General features: G+C 35.8%; 1 protein-coding gene across 1 annotated transcript in view; it reads left to right on the top strand.

Moving 5' to 3' along the window:
• Positions 1 to 912: 912 nt before the first annotated feature.
• Positions 913 to 14,545, top strand: part of LOC124359818 (laminin subunit alpha) — a 139,550-nt gene continuing 125,917 nt past the window's right edge. The window contains exons 1-2 of the mRNA XM_046812876.1: positions 913 to 1,196; positions 3,298 to 3,444. Coding sequence (XP_046668832.1) covers positions 969 to 1,196; positions 3,298 to 3,444 — 375 coding nt within the window. The 5' untranslated portion in view covers positions 913 to 968. The remainder of the gene's footprint in view (positions 1,197 to 3,297; positions 3,445 to 14,545) is intronic.

Below are 14,545 nucleotides of genomic sequence, written 5' to 3' on the forward strand. Positions count from 1 at the left end.
AATCAGCAACTGAATACTGAGGCACTTCTGGACCAGTAACAAAACTTAAAATGTGCTTAATCAGATTATACCTCTTCAGGTCTTTAAAAGACAATATTTGATTCAGGTTTCTTCCAAAAGAGTTGATGGAAGAACTTCTCAAATGGTTTTTTTATAAAGAGCCGTTTCACCCACTTCTTGGTGTCAAATTTTATTTATAATAACAAAAGTGTTTTGAGCAATAGTTTTATCTTCATAACAATCAATAAAGGTATATGTAAATGGTGATGTAAATATTCCTATGATGGCAAACATGAAAAACACCTTGTTACCTTTGCAAACCCCCAATCGTAAAAAACTAAATTTTGAACATACAATGTATTTTGATCCAATACTGTAGGATGACTCTCATTATTTTTTCACAGTCTTCAAGTAATCTCAAGAGCAATTTATTAGTATCTACTAATTATTGCAAAATAACGTAAAAGTTATGAGATATTTTCACCTAGTACATATTAAAAAATTATTCGGAACAGCATTTTGAACTGCTGAAATTTAAAAATCCTGAATTCTTGACAAAACTAGTTTCAAAATTTTGTTCATGGTTAAGATCCCAAAATGGTCATTCAAATTTGCCATATTAAAGAATAAAGCTTCACTCCCCCCTCCCTCCCCATTATATGCTATACATGTGAGTATTTTCTTTTATGATATATTACCCTAAAAGAAGCTCAAAGACGTCCAGAGGCTCTGCATTTTCAAAATCCTGAAAACATGAATTTCAAACTTTTGTCCAAGATAATGGTCTTAAAATATTCATGCTTGTTTTATTCTACGAAAGAGCAAAACTGCACCCCTCCCTTCACATTCTACAAGGCATGAACGGATTGGGAGGGGGAGGAGTGAGAGAGAAGACACCGCACGAGTGGCTGAGTGACTGCGGCTAGCGGCTTGCAGCTCAGTAAGTGAACGGCCACGAGCGTGTAAAGATGAGGCCGACAGGGCTGTATTGCACAGTCCTAGTGTTGTGGGCGTGGGCCCCTCAGGGCCGTACCGAGGTTTTGACTCCCCCTTATTTCAATCTGGCGGAGGGGCGCCGCGTGACGGCGACGGCAACCTGTGGTGAGGGGGTCGAGGGCCCTGAGCTCTTTTGTAAACTTATCGGCGTCAATACAGACTTTCTTAACCAACACGACAATCTTCTGATTCAGGGACAGGTAAGAGGCAATTATTGACTTGAAGCATACACAATTATTATGTGCAGTTAATTAGGATTCCCATATTGGCAGCTTTAGAGTAGAAATTAGAACAGTCAAGGGGAAAGAGGTGTAATGATACTTGATTTAATACTGCCATAAATTGGGGTTGAAGAATAAAACAAATAAGTCCCTTTTCCTACTTGAAACTGATAATGAGTTCATCATTGAATCCAATCTTATTGTAATATAACTAATATAGGCCAACTGTATGTCTGTGTTTAATCTGGCAAAATATTTCTTGTTCTTGAACAAATACTCAACATTCCTTAATACATTTAAGGTATTTTTCAAGTGTGCCAACGTATGAAAATATTTATATTATATTAAGTTGTATAACAGCTTTAAGTTACTTTTTATTTTTCAATAAGATTTTCATTGGTTCTTCAAAAGAATTACAATATGAAACACGTACTCATTAAGGAGTAAGAAAATAAATCGTTTTAGTCTGCTACATTTTAGAAGGTGATGTACTACAAGTTCGAATCATGTACCGTAGAGCTTCATATGAGCGATATAATGGTTTTGTCATAAGTTACCATAATGAATTGAACATATTTAAAATATAAATCAATTAATTATTGTTTGAGATAACAACATTGTGTAAATAGTTCAGAGGAACGTTCATTTTAAAGTAACTTTACCCTGTTCAAGTAAATGTATTGTTTATAAGTTATCCACAAGAACTATCAGACGTACTTTAAGAATCTAATTTATACATACTTTTTGTTAATAACTCAATGACGGTTGCGATTATATATTTTTTTAAAGATGGTAGACTCTCATATCACCGTTCATTGGCACTGTCAAGAGAGGTCCTAGCAAAATTTGTATTGTATTTCATTTTTTTGAATTATTCCACTTTTTTATTAAAGTAAAAATTAGTTCATTTATGAGTTTTATTTCCTAGATCAAGTTTTACTACTTACTTATTTTTTATCTGAAACAAGTTAATACTAACCCATCCAATATTCTTAAATCAGCTTAACTACTTTCCATTACGTTCGTTTGTACTAATTTCTGTTTGTACTGCCTATCATGGTAGTGTAATCAGTTTGCACGCGTTAACTTAGGTTCTAAAGGTCGAGAGTTCGAGTCTTTCCAGCCGCATCTGAGAAATTTCTGTTTGAAGCAATACGAGTACATTTGGTTAATTGTATCGAGTTAATCTTTTACCGGATTTTTATATGTTATATATTATAAGTACTTTCGAGGCTAAGATACTATATGGCGTCGTCACCAGTTGTTCTAAGAAAAGTCTTAATTTCTGACCGTACGGCGATTAATCTGTTGGCCCTACGATATAATACTAGCAATTTCTCCAAAACTGGCGTCCTGATCCAGTGGAGGAATGTTGAGTAAACTTTTAGAATAAGAATTTTCTTCGCAAACGTCGATCAACTTGGTGCTATCCTCAAAGTAAAACAGTTGTTATACTTGAGTCTACTCCCTAGCCGTTTCTTTTGCACTAATATAAACCTAACTTATATAAATCACATTTTCATAAAAATTCTATTTCTATATCGGCTATTTTGCCGGCGTCATTATTAGCTCAAACATCTAGCGTCTTCTTTTCATATATTTTTAGTTGCACGAAGTATTTTCTATGGGATGAAAAATAGTCAGAATCACTGATAAAACTACATACCACCTTTATTGCTTTATATTGCAGTGATACTTAAATCCATACCTTATTTTCCTATATCGACAACAAATTAATCGTTAATCTGCTTTGTATTACTGTTTTATTACCCAACATAACTAATAGTTCAACTTCGTATTTTGAGGATATGTATGGTCCTCCTAAATCGGAAAATTGGCTAAACATTTCGTCAATTAAAATGTGTTTTTGCTATCATTTTATACTTAAAATACTTATACGTAATTAATATACTTAGTTGCATTTAATCCTTACGAATTTCAGTAAAAACAAGCAATACAGTCGGGTTTTGAATTTTAACTTAGAATGTGGCTACATTATCTGTAGATTTTTTTACTGAGGTATTGGGTTTGGATAGTTATATAAACAATCAGTTGGTAACACTGATATGACTGTTGACAGGTGTGCGATCATTGCGACCCCACTAGACCGGACAAGGCACATCCCCCGGAGTATGCTGTCGACGGCACCGAGACGTGGTGGCAGAGCCCCCCGCTATCCAGAGGCAGCAAGTACAATGAAGTCAACCTCACCATCGATCTTGGACAGGTAACAGGCTGTACACAACCCGAAGTTTAACATTTCGAAAACTTCTTCTATTGCTGGTAAACTTGGAAGAAAGTGGGTTAGCAATAATGAGCAATTTGATGAACTAATAAAAGCGCCCATCGGTTCAGGTTCAGTGCACACGGTTGCTCTTAATAATGTCTTCTTAATCCTCTCTTGTTTGTAATTAACCATCGCATTTTAAAATAGTACAACTTAAATCAACGTTTCACACACACACACACACACACACACACATATAGAGCAAATACAAACGGCTATTATGAAATATCCTATTATGAAATATTAGGAAAGACGTGAATATTTTAATGTTAAGAATTTCCACAGAAGATAAACAATGTAATATGAATTCTTTACATTGTTTATCTTCTGTGGAAATTCGTAACATTAAAAAATTCACATCTTTCCTGATAATTCATAATAGCCGTTTGTATTTGCTCAAAATTTGTATCACAATTATATTACCACATGATACGTTTCTGAAATATCAAGCAATTCTAAACAACTTATGTGCATCTTTTATGCTTTCGTGGTTTTAAAATTGTGACAGTTCAAAGTTTCTATAAGAGATGTTGTATCTCAGTTATTACGCATCGTTAAGTAAAACAACATTCGTTTTAGAATTCTAAGATCATGTCCATCAATATTAATTTGCTCTTGTTTTTGATGTCGAAATTTTAAGAAGTATACAATATCTTAGCCGAAATATAAGTGTACTCGTAGGTAAGTTATACAGCTGTTACATATTAAATTAAGTGTATTTACAAAGATAACTAACTTATATTTAAATTTGAACAAGGTACATGCATATTATTATTTGTGAATTTTGAAAGTGTTTGAAAGTTTACGATCATATGAACACATCAACTATGAAAGAATCGACATATCATCATTGTTGTACCAATTAACCTCTATTAATATTAATGCATCTTCCATTTGACAATTCAAGATTATAGCCAAGCAGAGTCATCTATCTATCTTTTTTTATGGAATGGATTCAAGTGGTTCACAATATCGTATCAACTTGTTGGTGCTCTATGAAGGATTTTAAAAATTGTTTATGTTATATGTCAAAGGGTTTACAACGTTTTGAGAACTGGTACAAGTTTTCTTCTTCAGGTGAAAATCCTATGTTAATTACACAATATAGCAGCATGGAACAACACACGACACACACACCATAATGTACTTAAGTGGAGACTATAAGGTGAAGTGCTGCCAGCTGTGTTTTGTTCATATGTTTAAGCAATGAATTGGTATTGTGTAATATATTTGCTTTATCTGAATTTTATGTTATGTTTATCGTACATGTTTGATTTGATCCTTTGACGAACAAAATTTCTTATGTTAATTATAACTTTGCATGCTCATTGCTATATTTTGTTGATTTATTAGTTCTCATGCACGCTTAACGTTTTACATCTGAACAAGATGCAGGCCAGTTGTCATTTACTCTCTCGAAACGTAATGGTATAGTTATAGTTTTTGTAAAATAACAATTGCAAATGTCAAAAATTGTGTTGCCTTCTCAAACTATACAGCGTCAATGAGGCTTAAACTGTGTACTGGAAGCTATGGCTTGAAACATACAACTTCGGTTATGATTGAGTCACAAATAACAATTCACATCTTAACCCACCAGTGAGATCTTGTCTTTTCTTCCTGTATAGGAAATAACATTCCATGTTCCTCATGAACTCACTAGGGCACGGTTTTACTTTCCATCCTCAGGGTTCCGCCCACTTTGGTACTGTAGTTAAAGTAGGAATTAAGGAATTCATGACACTCTATGCATTCGTGGGAACGCCATAAAAAGTTATACCTATATTCTCGCTACTTTAAAAGTGCTCTCTAATAAGTAACACTTTAATTGTAGTTGGCCCCACCGGTCAATTTTGTTGTTAGGGCAATAGTAACACTAAAACATAGCCGCTGGACATCTGTGTTTCTCAGTTACTCCTTACACTCAAAATAATATAACAAATGCTGTCGAAGTAAGAATTTCCGGAGGTATCCCTAATGGAACAAATGGGTTTACAATTTACACCTCTAATGGAGCCCACTGGTCTAATGATATCCCTTATGAAACGATTCACGGCCTTCTCTACATGGTGCAGAGGGACAAGATAGGGACCATAGATGAGTGAGGACTTCTCATAACGACCATCACTGTCTCGGGGTTGTTTAGACAGCTCTAATCATCGATGTAAGGGAGCACAAAGACGACTCTGTTGAAGCCACGGCGGATGAACGAGCCCCGAAAACGCTATACATTTTTTATCTAAACCAAAGTGAATATTGGCAGATACTCCCGAAGTCTTGGTTAGCATATCTGCTGAACATACACATTATTATGCTTGTAATATCAAAATCGAAATGAGCCTTATAAAATCCAATATCTAATGTGATTTCAAAACATTGGTCTTACATGAAAACATATAAATGGGATTGTATTGAATTCACCAAGCCGTTACATTACTACGATGCCACAGACCCACATACGAGTAGAGCAAACCTTAAAGCACGATTGCTTAAACGCCGTTTCCGACCTCAGGCATTTAAACTCCCCTTTTCGAGCCTCTTCAGGCTTTCCTGTCTAACTTCCGGTTTCGCTTTCACATTTAAAGTTACCTTTCAACGATTCATAAGTTGATCTGGGGTTAAAGACGTTTTCCAATAAAAAATTAAGTTTCCAGTAACTACCGAAAATTATATTAATTCATAATTTATTATTCTATAACTTGTTTTGTTTAAAATGAGTTGTGTTTTAATCAACTTTAAAATACATTTTATAATATTGATTTTTAAATAATAGCTTTCACTAATGTTTATACTATCCTTCAATATAATAACAATTATTATATAATAAAATGGGTTTTTCTATTTTGATGTATATCAAATCATTGAAATAGGTATCTAAAATTTGTTAAGTGAATGTTTTACTATGTAATGTTTTTGTTTGGTAAACGTTATGATACGTGAAGTGTAAAACAGATCTTAGTATGTCTTAAAAAAGGACATTTTTCTTATGTTCTTTGAAATAAAATAAAATATATCTTTTGAATTAAAATCAACGTCTATCATTATCACTGCACATTTCTTACTTACCTCTCAAATTAATGTAGGGTACTTGGATTTGAAGATTTGTGGAGTGGTGTAAGACTAAAGTGGTGATACGTTGATTTATGTTTGTGCATCACAAGCGAGGCTTTTTCTTGACCCCACTAAACTCTTGATTACTTCGAGATGATTAGTCAAGAGTTAAGACGGCCCTAAAGACCTGTCAACTAAAACAATTTATAGCTCTGCCGTATACAACGATGACATCATGCACAATCATCGCGCCTAGTACAAGTTCTAAGACATTGAAGACGAGTTATGTTATATGCTAGGATATCATTAATAGCGTACTAATTTCACCTTCATATTTATGAAGTTTTTATGTGAGCTTAAATCAGATCAATCTTCACCTACCAAAGTCTTAACTTCCGGTTTACAGTTGAAATTTATCACTGGGGTGTGACTGGTGTGGAAGATGCCTCATATTTTAAACTCGTACAGTTTATGTGAGCCAGAGGATGAACCGTTTGTAGCCTATCTGAGCACGTGACTAGTTTGTTGTGCTCTAGAAGAGAGGATGGTCGACCGCGAGGTCTAGACTAACAATTTAATCGCGAGCGAGGGGCGCACAATTGATCTATTTTCAGTCAACTTACTCATCTCCTCAAATGTCTTTCATATTATTTTTGTACTAAAATGTTTATTTTTTATTATTTTTTTTTTTAAATATTACATTTTTTTACAATAAAACACGTTATCTACAAATATTTAGTTTTTTGATATGTAAATGTTTCGGTGTTAAAATGCGTTACGTATAATTTCAATGTTTTCGATGTTTTAAATACATGTATACACAAAGAAGAATATTAAATTACACCTCTTTAATGTTTTCATTTGCACTTCAGAACTTGTGCAATATAAGTTAAATTAGGGCAGATTGTTTTAGAAGTAGGCCTATAGTTAAAAAATGTATACCAATTACCACACACTATGAAAGGAATCCACATTTTAGGCTTTGATTATGTTACAAAACACCAAATACTACATAGATGTATAGAGATATAAGTGCCATTTAAATGCGTTCTTGATTGATTTCCGCTAATAACTTGTTTATGCAGTTGTGTCCATTTAGGAAACTTTTGATCAGTTTCATTTTGCTTGGTTTAAAAAAAATTCTATTAAGTAATCAAGCGGAGGTCTCCTAGCAAAATAAGTAGTGTATCCAGAATTCAGTTATGGGGAGGGGTAAACCTATCATCTTACATTACACTTCCGGGAAAGGAAGTAAAAATTCATAAATTGTTCTATTTATGAAAGACAACAAAAATGCCAGTCTTGGAAAGCCAATTAAAACATAACTATTCGAATTTTAAGCGTTTAATCTAGCTAGATTCAGTAACTAATACTTTTATTTTCTTATTATTTTAAAATTCTTGCTTTTCACTCCATAAACACGAGTTTTTAAAATGAAATGAAAATGAATTGTGAAAAACAGTACCGCTACACAAAATATTAAGAAACCATTTTAGAGCTAACAGTGAGGGCCTAAACCTGGGTTGGAGGTAAGACTGGCAGCTTAGGGCTTCATTGTGTGAAAGAGAGGTTGGTCATGGACAAAAGACAAGGGACATCAGCTGGGATCCGTTTTGTTGTGAGTCCATTGAAGCGAACAGCTGGCAGCTTTTGTTGGCCACTGCCTCCTCGATACCCGTGACGTATCGGTTCTGTCTCCTGTTCAGGAATCCTAAACCAGGATCACTCTAGACTTCAATCTCATTTTGAGTCACGTGATATCGAAAAATGCGTAACCCATGCTAACGCACCATACATTCCTAACGGCGAATGTCGTAAAAATAATAGTCAATATTACATTATGTGCATTTTAATTGTATTGTAATAACACATAAATTGTGTTTGATAATCTTACATTTACGTCAACTTGTAAACAGTTCGTCACTGAATATGTATGTTTTCTTTTATATCCAGCGTTGACAGTAAATCTCGAGACCAAAAATTGTATTTTCTGCTGATAATAGAGCGATCATTACTTTAAGTTTGGTTTGAAATTAGGTATTTTTCGCGAAATATTCATAGTTCTGAATATAGTTGGCAGTGAAAGTTTATAGCCGTGCTTTGTCGAATGCTAAATTTACAGTATTGTAAAATATCGCTTTGAATTGTATTTCATGTTCTAGATTACACTGAACTCTTCTTAGCCTGAAAGGAGGTGTTCTATGATTATATAGAACAAGATAACTCGAACGTCGTTGCAGAACGTAATCAATATTTGCTATACAGACACGTAGTACTCCAGAGTCTAGACTAGCTGACACAAGTAGCGCCAGGTCCAGTAACAGTGCTGAGTGCTGACTGCTGAGTTAGGTTGTCTCCTACTACTAGTGTTGTCGAATCAGCGACGCACAGTAGTCGCCGAGGAATGCTGACGCTGCTGCTCTAATCTGATAACACTACTCCTTAGCACTCCGTTCTGTCTCCGACCACCCCTACATAGGCCTACATTGTTTTCTTGTGACATCAAAAACTGATCGTCGTTCGTCACACTTAAATCTACCAACATAACATCAATTTCTCGTACACGTATTTATATTTTTGGACATGACGTACATCATTCAACTTCCCATAACGTAGCATTATGTCAGCGGCTCTAGCAAAGTATTCTCGGACCCTCTCCCCAAAGAGGTCAAGACAGAGAGTAGCATTTTATATATGTTGCTCCGTTGTCTTAAGAAAACCATTTAAGACATCGCACTACAAACCACAGAATCAAACATGTGCGTAGATCATGTACATAGTGGAAGCTAACAATTCTGTCATCTTAGACTTTACTCTTATTATCTTAGCTTTGAACAAAATCAATTATTTCACATAGATTACTATAGTGTTCAGTAGTTTAGCACTACATTTATTGACTTTACATTTCAATATTACTTGAGCTTGAAGGCAATCGTTCTTCTTTTGTAGGCTTGGTAAAAATACAATAGTAAATTAATAGGATTACTTCATTTTGAACAGTTTTCGTTAAATATTACATAAGTTATTGAGTAATTATACAGTACTGGTATTAGTTTTGACAACATTGAGATTATGAGTGAAAGAACAGTGTAAGGAAGAAATAATTTCTAAACTTTCATTGTATTCTTTAGAAGTACAATGAACTGAATTGTATGACGTTGGATTTTAGCCTCACCACGCACTTCTCACGTCTTTGAGACAAAATGGTTCTAAAGTTACTAAATGGATACTAAAGTTGTCCTAGAAGACCTGTTAAGAGGACGGCTGCCATTAAATCAGCCTTACGTTACAAGCGCGTTCACGATCAATTTCAGGAAAGACAACCCTCCTGGAGCCAGGGGTGTGTAGCTCTAGCAGAGAGAAGAATCTGGGAGCTTCCTCTGCTATATATTTGATACTGAGATTTTAGTAATTTAGTAAATTTAACTTCTAGAACTCAATTAGGAGCTATCACCAAGCAGGACTGTCACTTATATAAGCTAGTTATTAAATGAGTTATTTCACAATGTCCACTGAAACAGTAGATAAGGGCATATAGCTTCATTTACGTTACTATAAGGAAATGGCGAACATATAATAAAAAGAAGCTTTTATGTGTAAGTAAAACGTGTCATCCGTTTCTAGAAATTTTGGTTCACATTTTCCATTTATTCTATATATTTTATACATAATATTTTTTAAATATGAGGTCGATCTACCCTCCCTCCCGTAAAATATGAGACTCCCAAATTCAAATCCTGGATACGTCCATGAATGAACGTGGCTCAACGGATCTCAACATTGTATGTCCTCAATGGTCTAAACACGAGTTTTATTTTACTTTATTTTTTATGTCTTCTAAATCAAGTATTGGGTTTAAAGTTATATGGTTTGTTGCCACATGTTTGCTGACTGAAATGGGAACACAAAAGTGTCGGGGGCCTGACATACGCCCAAGGTATAGGGTTCGGGGATCCCCTGGACCTCTTTTAATTAATGTATAAAGCTCAATTTTTATGTCGGATACATTCTTAAAAACCTGGGATACAACTTATAACTTTTGTAAAAATATATACCTCATTAAAATGATTTAGACGATATGTACAATGTTTAAAAATTTACTATATTTTTCTAGCAAATAACAATTATTCCAGTCTACATAAATATTTTTGTAGCCTAATGTAACTTAATTTATATTGAATTTCACAAAGTTATATACATAAAACTCAGTTAAAGTTTAAAGTATAAGATACATTATTGGCAGGGCCGTACACAGCTTTGGCGGCCTACGGAAGAAATATTCGGCCGGGCCCCGTTATGTTCTGCTACTGCGCCCCTGTCACCCCGTAGACGTGTGGCGAAGTTGGCTCGAAGCCCCCTGAGGGCCGGGCTCCGGTCAAATTGTCTGCAAAACCCGGTCTGATTACGGGCATAATTATTGGAACACTTTACCAACAAGCAATAAAACAAATTAATTAATGCTAATCTGTAGTATGGCGATTTTGTGAAACCTAATAATAACTTGAATAAATTTAGTTATTTCATTTTTCAACGGTTATATGCAACAAGTTATAATTTTGTAAAAAAAGTATAAAGACGTGCTCATTCAAAACCTTTCACAAGGAAGCATAGTAATAGAAGTTACTGCTGACAGTTTCAACCTGATGCTCTCTTCGGCCCATTGTCAGCTCACCGTAGAAAGCATCTTTACAACATTTGCATCATGGCTGGGTTTAATAAAGTAATATTCTGCTAGTTTTAGTAGTTCTGAACGAGAGAAAACAAGTTCAAAAGTATACCATTCACTTTAATCAGCTTGCTTTTATTTTATCGTATTGAATTTTCCATTATCTGGGTTTGAAAGTTTTTGCTAATTAAATCAATCTAATGGTTCAAGTGTAGGCACTTTTTTTAAAAGAATGGAAAACTGTAATTAACGCGCGAGAAAATTTTTGAGTACAATTCGGAACCATTATTAGTTTCTGGCAAAGGTTTTATTCGTCACTAAAAATCCGACCAATCCAGCTTTATCGGGACATCCAGAGAACCCTCCGCCCCACATGGGTAGGCTACCCTCTTGAAATTCGCTACTGCTCTATGTGTATGTGAAGGTAATTTCAATGGGTACAAATAACCTACTTTTTAATCGGCATGAGAAAACAATCATAATAGGTATATAATAAATACATATAAAACAAATCGATAAAGTTAATTTTAACTTAATAGTATTCAATAGAACACACGTCTCTCGAGGAAACAATGAGAGGATGGAACATGAGCGGAATGTCTGTACGCTCAGAGTCAAAACGTCGGAGAAGGCTTTCAAAGCATTAGCAACGTTGCAACAATACAACCACTTCTGTTCTTAAACAGAAAACCTATATTTTTTCGTAACTCAGAATGTTGAAAACAACGGTTCTAGTGTGTATAAAATAGTGGTTTGTTCTGTTTTCGAATGATCTTTAGCTAAATAGAACAAGAGATATCAGTAGACCCTTGAACCTAGACTGATAACACGAAGCACTGACATCCGCCCCCCGGCCTGGTTGCTTGAACTGCGGATGTGGCCTCGTCTTGAAGCCATGAATGTACTACATAATTGTCACAAGAAGAAATACAATTATGCAAAAGTTTATCATAATTCTTTCTACAAATGATGCCTATTATTAATTCCTAATTAGAATAAAAGGAAGCATTTATTTCTACAATATAACGCGAGCCCAATCTCTATATAAATTAGTCTACGAAGGGAAGGCTCATTTTTAATGGGGTAAATAGTGGCATCTTTTATTAATGGTATTCTTTCCATTATCTTAGTTCATGCAGTATTCCATTTCACACCTTATTTCAAGGTTGTCGGTGTTTTGTACACAGTACTTTAAAAAGTAAGACATATCAGAAAATAACATTTTATTTGAACCCGGTAATGTACCACTAAATTAATTGAAAATTCTGGCATTCTAAAATAAGTCGAAGATTAGTTTGGATGAGGATGAAGCGGGGAAAATACGAATTATTATTTCCATAAATTGATATTGGCATGGTTTATGCAATAGTGCAAAGTGTCTAGTTTTCGTTTGTAAACGGTTTTCAAAAGAAACCCAAAAACTAATATCTCAGGTACCCAGAACATAGTTTGTCTATAACTTGCCCACAATGCCAAAGATGCACGAATTATATGAACATAACATTCAAAATTACAATTTTAAAATTTCTCGCACAGGACAAATCCCAAAAGGAAGGTCACGATTTTATAGTAAAGTAAACAAACCAGGACAGAAAGGCAAATAATGTACGGCATAAATCTGAAAGGAGAATTAGTTTGTGTTATAAAAAGCATACATACAATATTGCATCCTTGCAAAGACGACAGCCATGTGAAGCTGGCTGCATCCATTTCTAAAAATACATTAAAACATATTCCAATGTTTTGTTTGCCATTCAAGTGAAATATTCAAAAACAAAGTGGGTGCCGCTAGATCGCTAGGAACAATCATTTACCTAAATACGCCATACTAGTTGAATCCGTTGTTTAATGTGTGTAGCAGATAGCTATTTTTAGCGTTTATTTGTTATTAATGTGTGACATATTCAAAAGACAAAAAGGGCATCCAACACAACACCCTGAGTTTTCGTCTGGTGACGTCGCGCCGCGATTTGTGGACACATATGTTGCCACCTACCGCAGTGTCCGTTGCTCTTGTTGGTCGCCTCGCTCTTGCCGTTCAGTTTTTTTTTTTTTTTTTTTTTTTTTTCTTCTTTTTTTCTTTTTTTTTTTTCCTTTGGGATATTGGGGTGGAGATTCCTAGATCCTCACAACGTCCCAAACCTGAGCTTATTGTGTGCCCCTTTGATGTTAGAGGGGTAAAGCCTATCTTCGTGCCCTTAATTAGGCTAAGAAGCTTTTCCCCGATACTAGCATCTGGTTCGTCGCCTGGTTGTTTATCACCGAAAAGAAGCCCTTCTCCTTGCTCCCAGTCTCTCACAGTCCCAGTAATTATGTGTTTTTTGTGCAGTCTCTTCAGACTTATTTGCAGAGTCCTACACTCCGAGTCCTCATTTCGTAAACCTAGAGTGTTTAGGTGTTTCCTGAAGTGGCCGTGGTCCATTGATCAAGGCAATCACTTGCTTAACCCGATCCCTCCCCAGCCCCATCAGCCATCTGGTGAATCCGGAGCTAGAAATCGCAAGCAGTCTTTTGCCCGAGTGCTTGTCCTTGGTGACTCTGCCACCGCAAGCGGTGTGTCCTTCCTGGACCAATTTGTTTATACTTTGATAAGCGGCTGACTTGCTTATACCACAACTCGGTTTCTGGACCGGTGTATATGGCCATGCTTGCTCCGCTTTTTGGCAAGCCTGTCGGCGCATTCGTTGCCACCTATGCCTGTGTGGAGGCCCGGTACCCCAACCAAGACGCACACAGTTGCGTGATCCAAGCTTGCAGAGAGTGTTTAAAGCACTCCTCCACACAAGCTTGGATGAAATGCTGTTGGAGTCAAGAGCTTTAAGAGCTGCCTGACCTGTCTGACATTATACAGATGTTCATTTCCTGGTACCATTCTGGTGAGGCCTAGGTTGGCACAGGCTAGGATACCAATAGATTTCGGCTTGAAATATGGAGCAGTTCCGACCCAAACTGCCGCTAAGGGCAGTTCTAGGGGATTGACTAAACACTCCATATCCAGTTCTAAACCCCCTTAATAAGCGAGCCATCCGTGTACCAGACAAAGCTCTTTCCTTATTGTTGGGGATGTTTATCTTGCGATTTCCACTCATCTCTGGAGTAGAAGTCAACAGAGAATGGCTTATTGAATACGAACTGTCCGTTCTCATTGTGTCGGAGACCATTTCGAGAATATAGCGCATTGGTTTACAGCTTCAGTGATGGCGCCATGGCTCGCGTTAGAACGCGCCATTCCTCCACAAGCCAGCAACCATCAGCCGATAAGCTGACTTAACGCCGCTTCAGCTTTTATATGAACATCAAGAGGTAGAAGTCCTAAAGCCACCT

This window comes from Homalodisca vitripennis, chromosome 1 (genome assembly GCF_021130785.1).
Source record: "Homalodisca vitripennis isolate AUS2020 chromosome 1, UT_GWSS_2.1, whole genome shotgun sequence".
In the NCBI taxonomy this organism is placed as follows: domain Eukaryota; kingdom Metazoa; phylum Arthropoda; class Insecta; order Hemiptera; family Cicadellidae; genus Homalodisca; species Homalodisca vitripennis.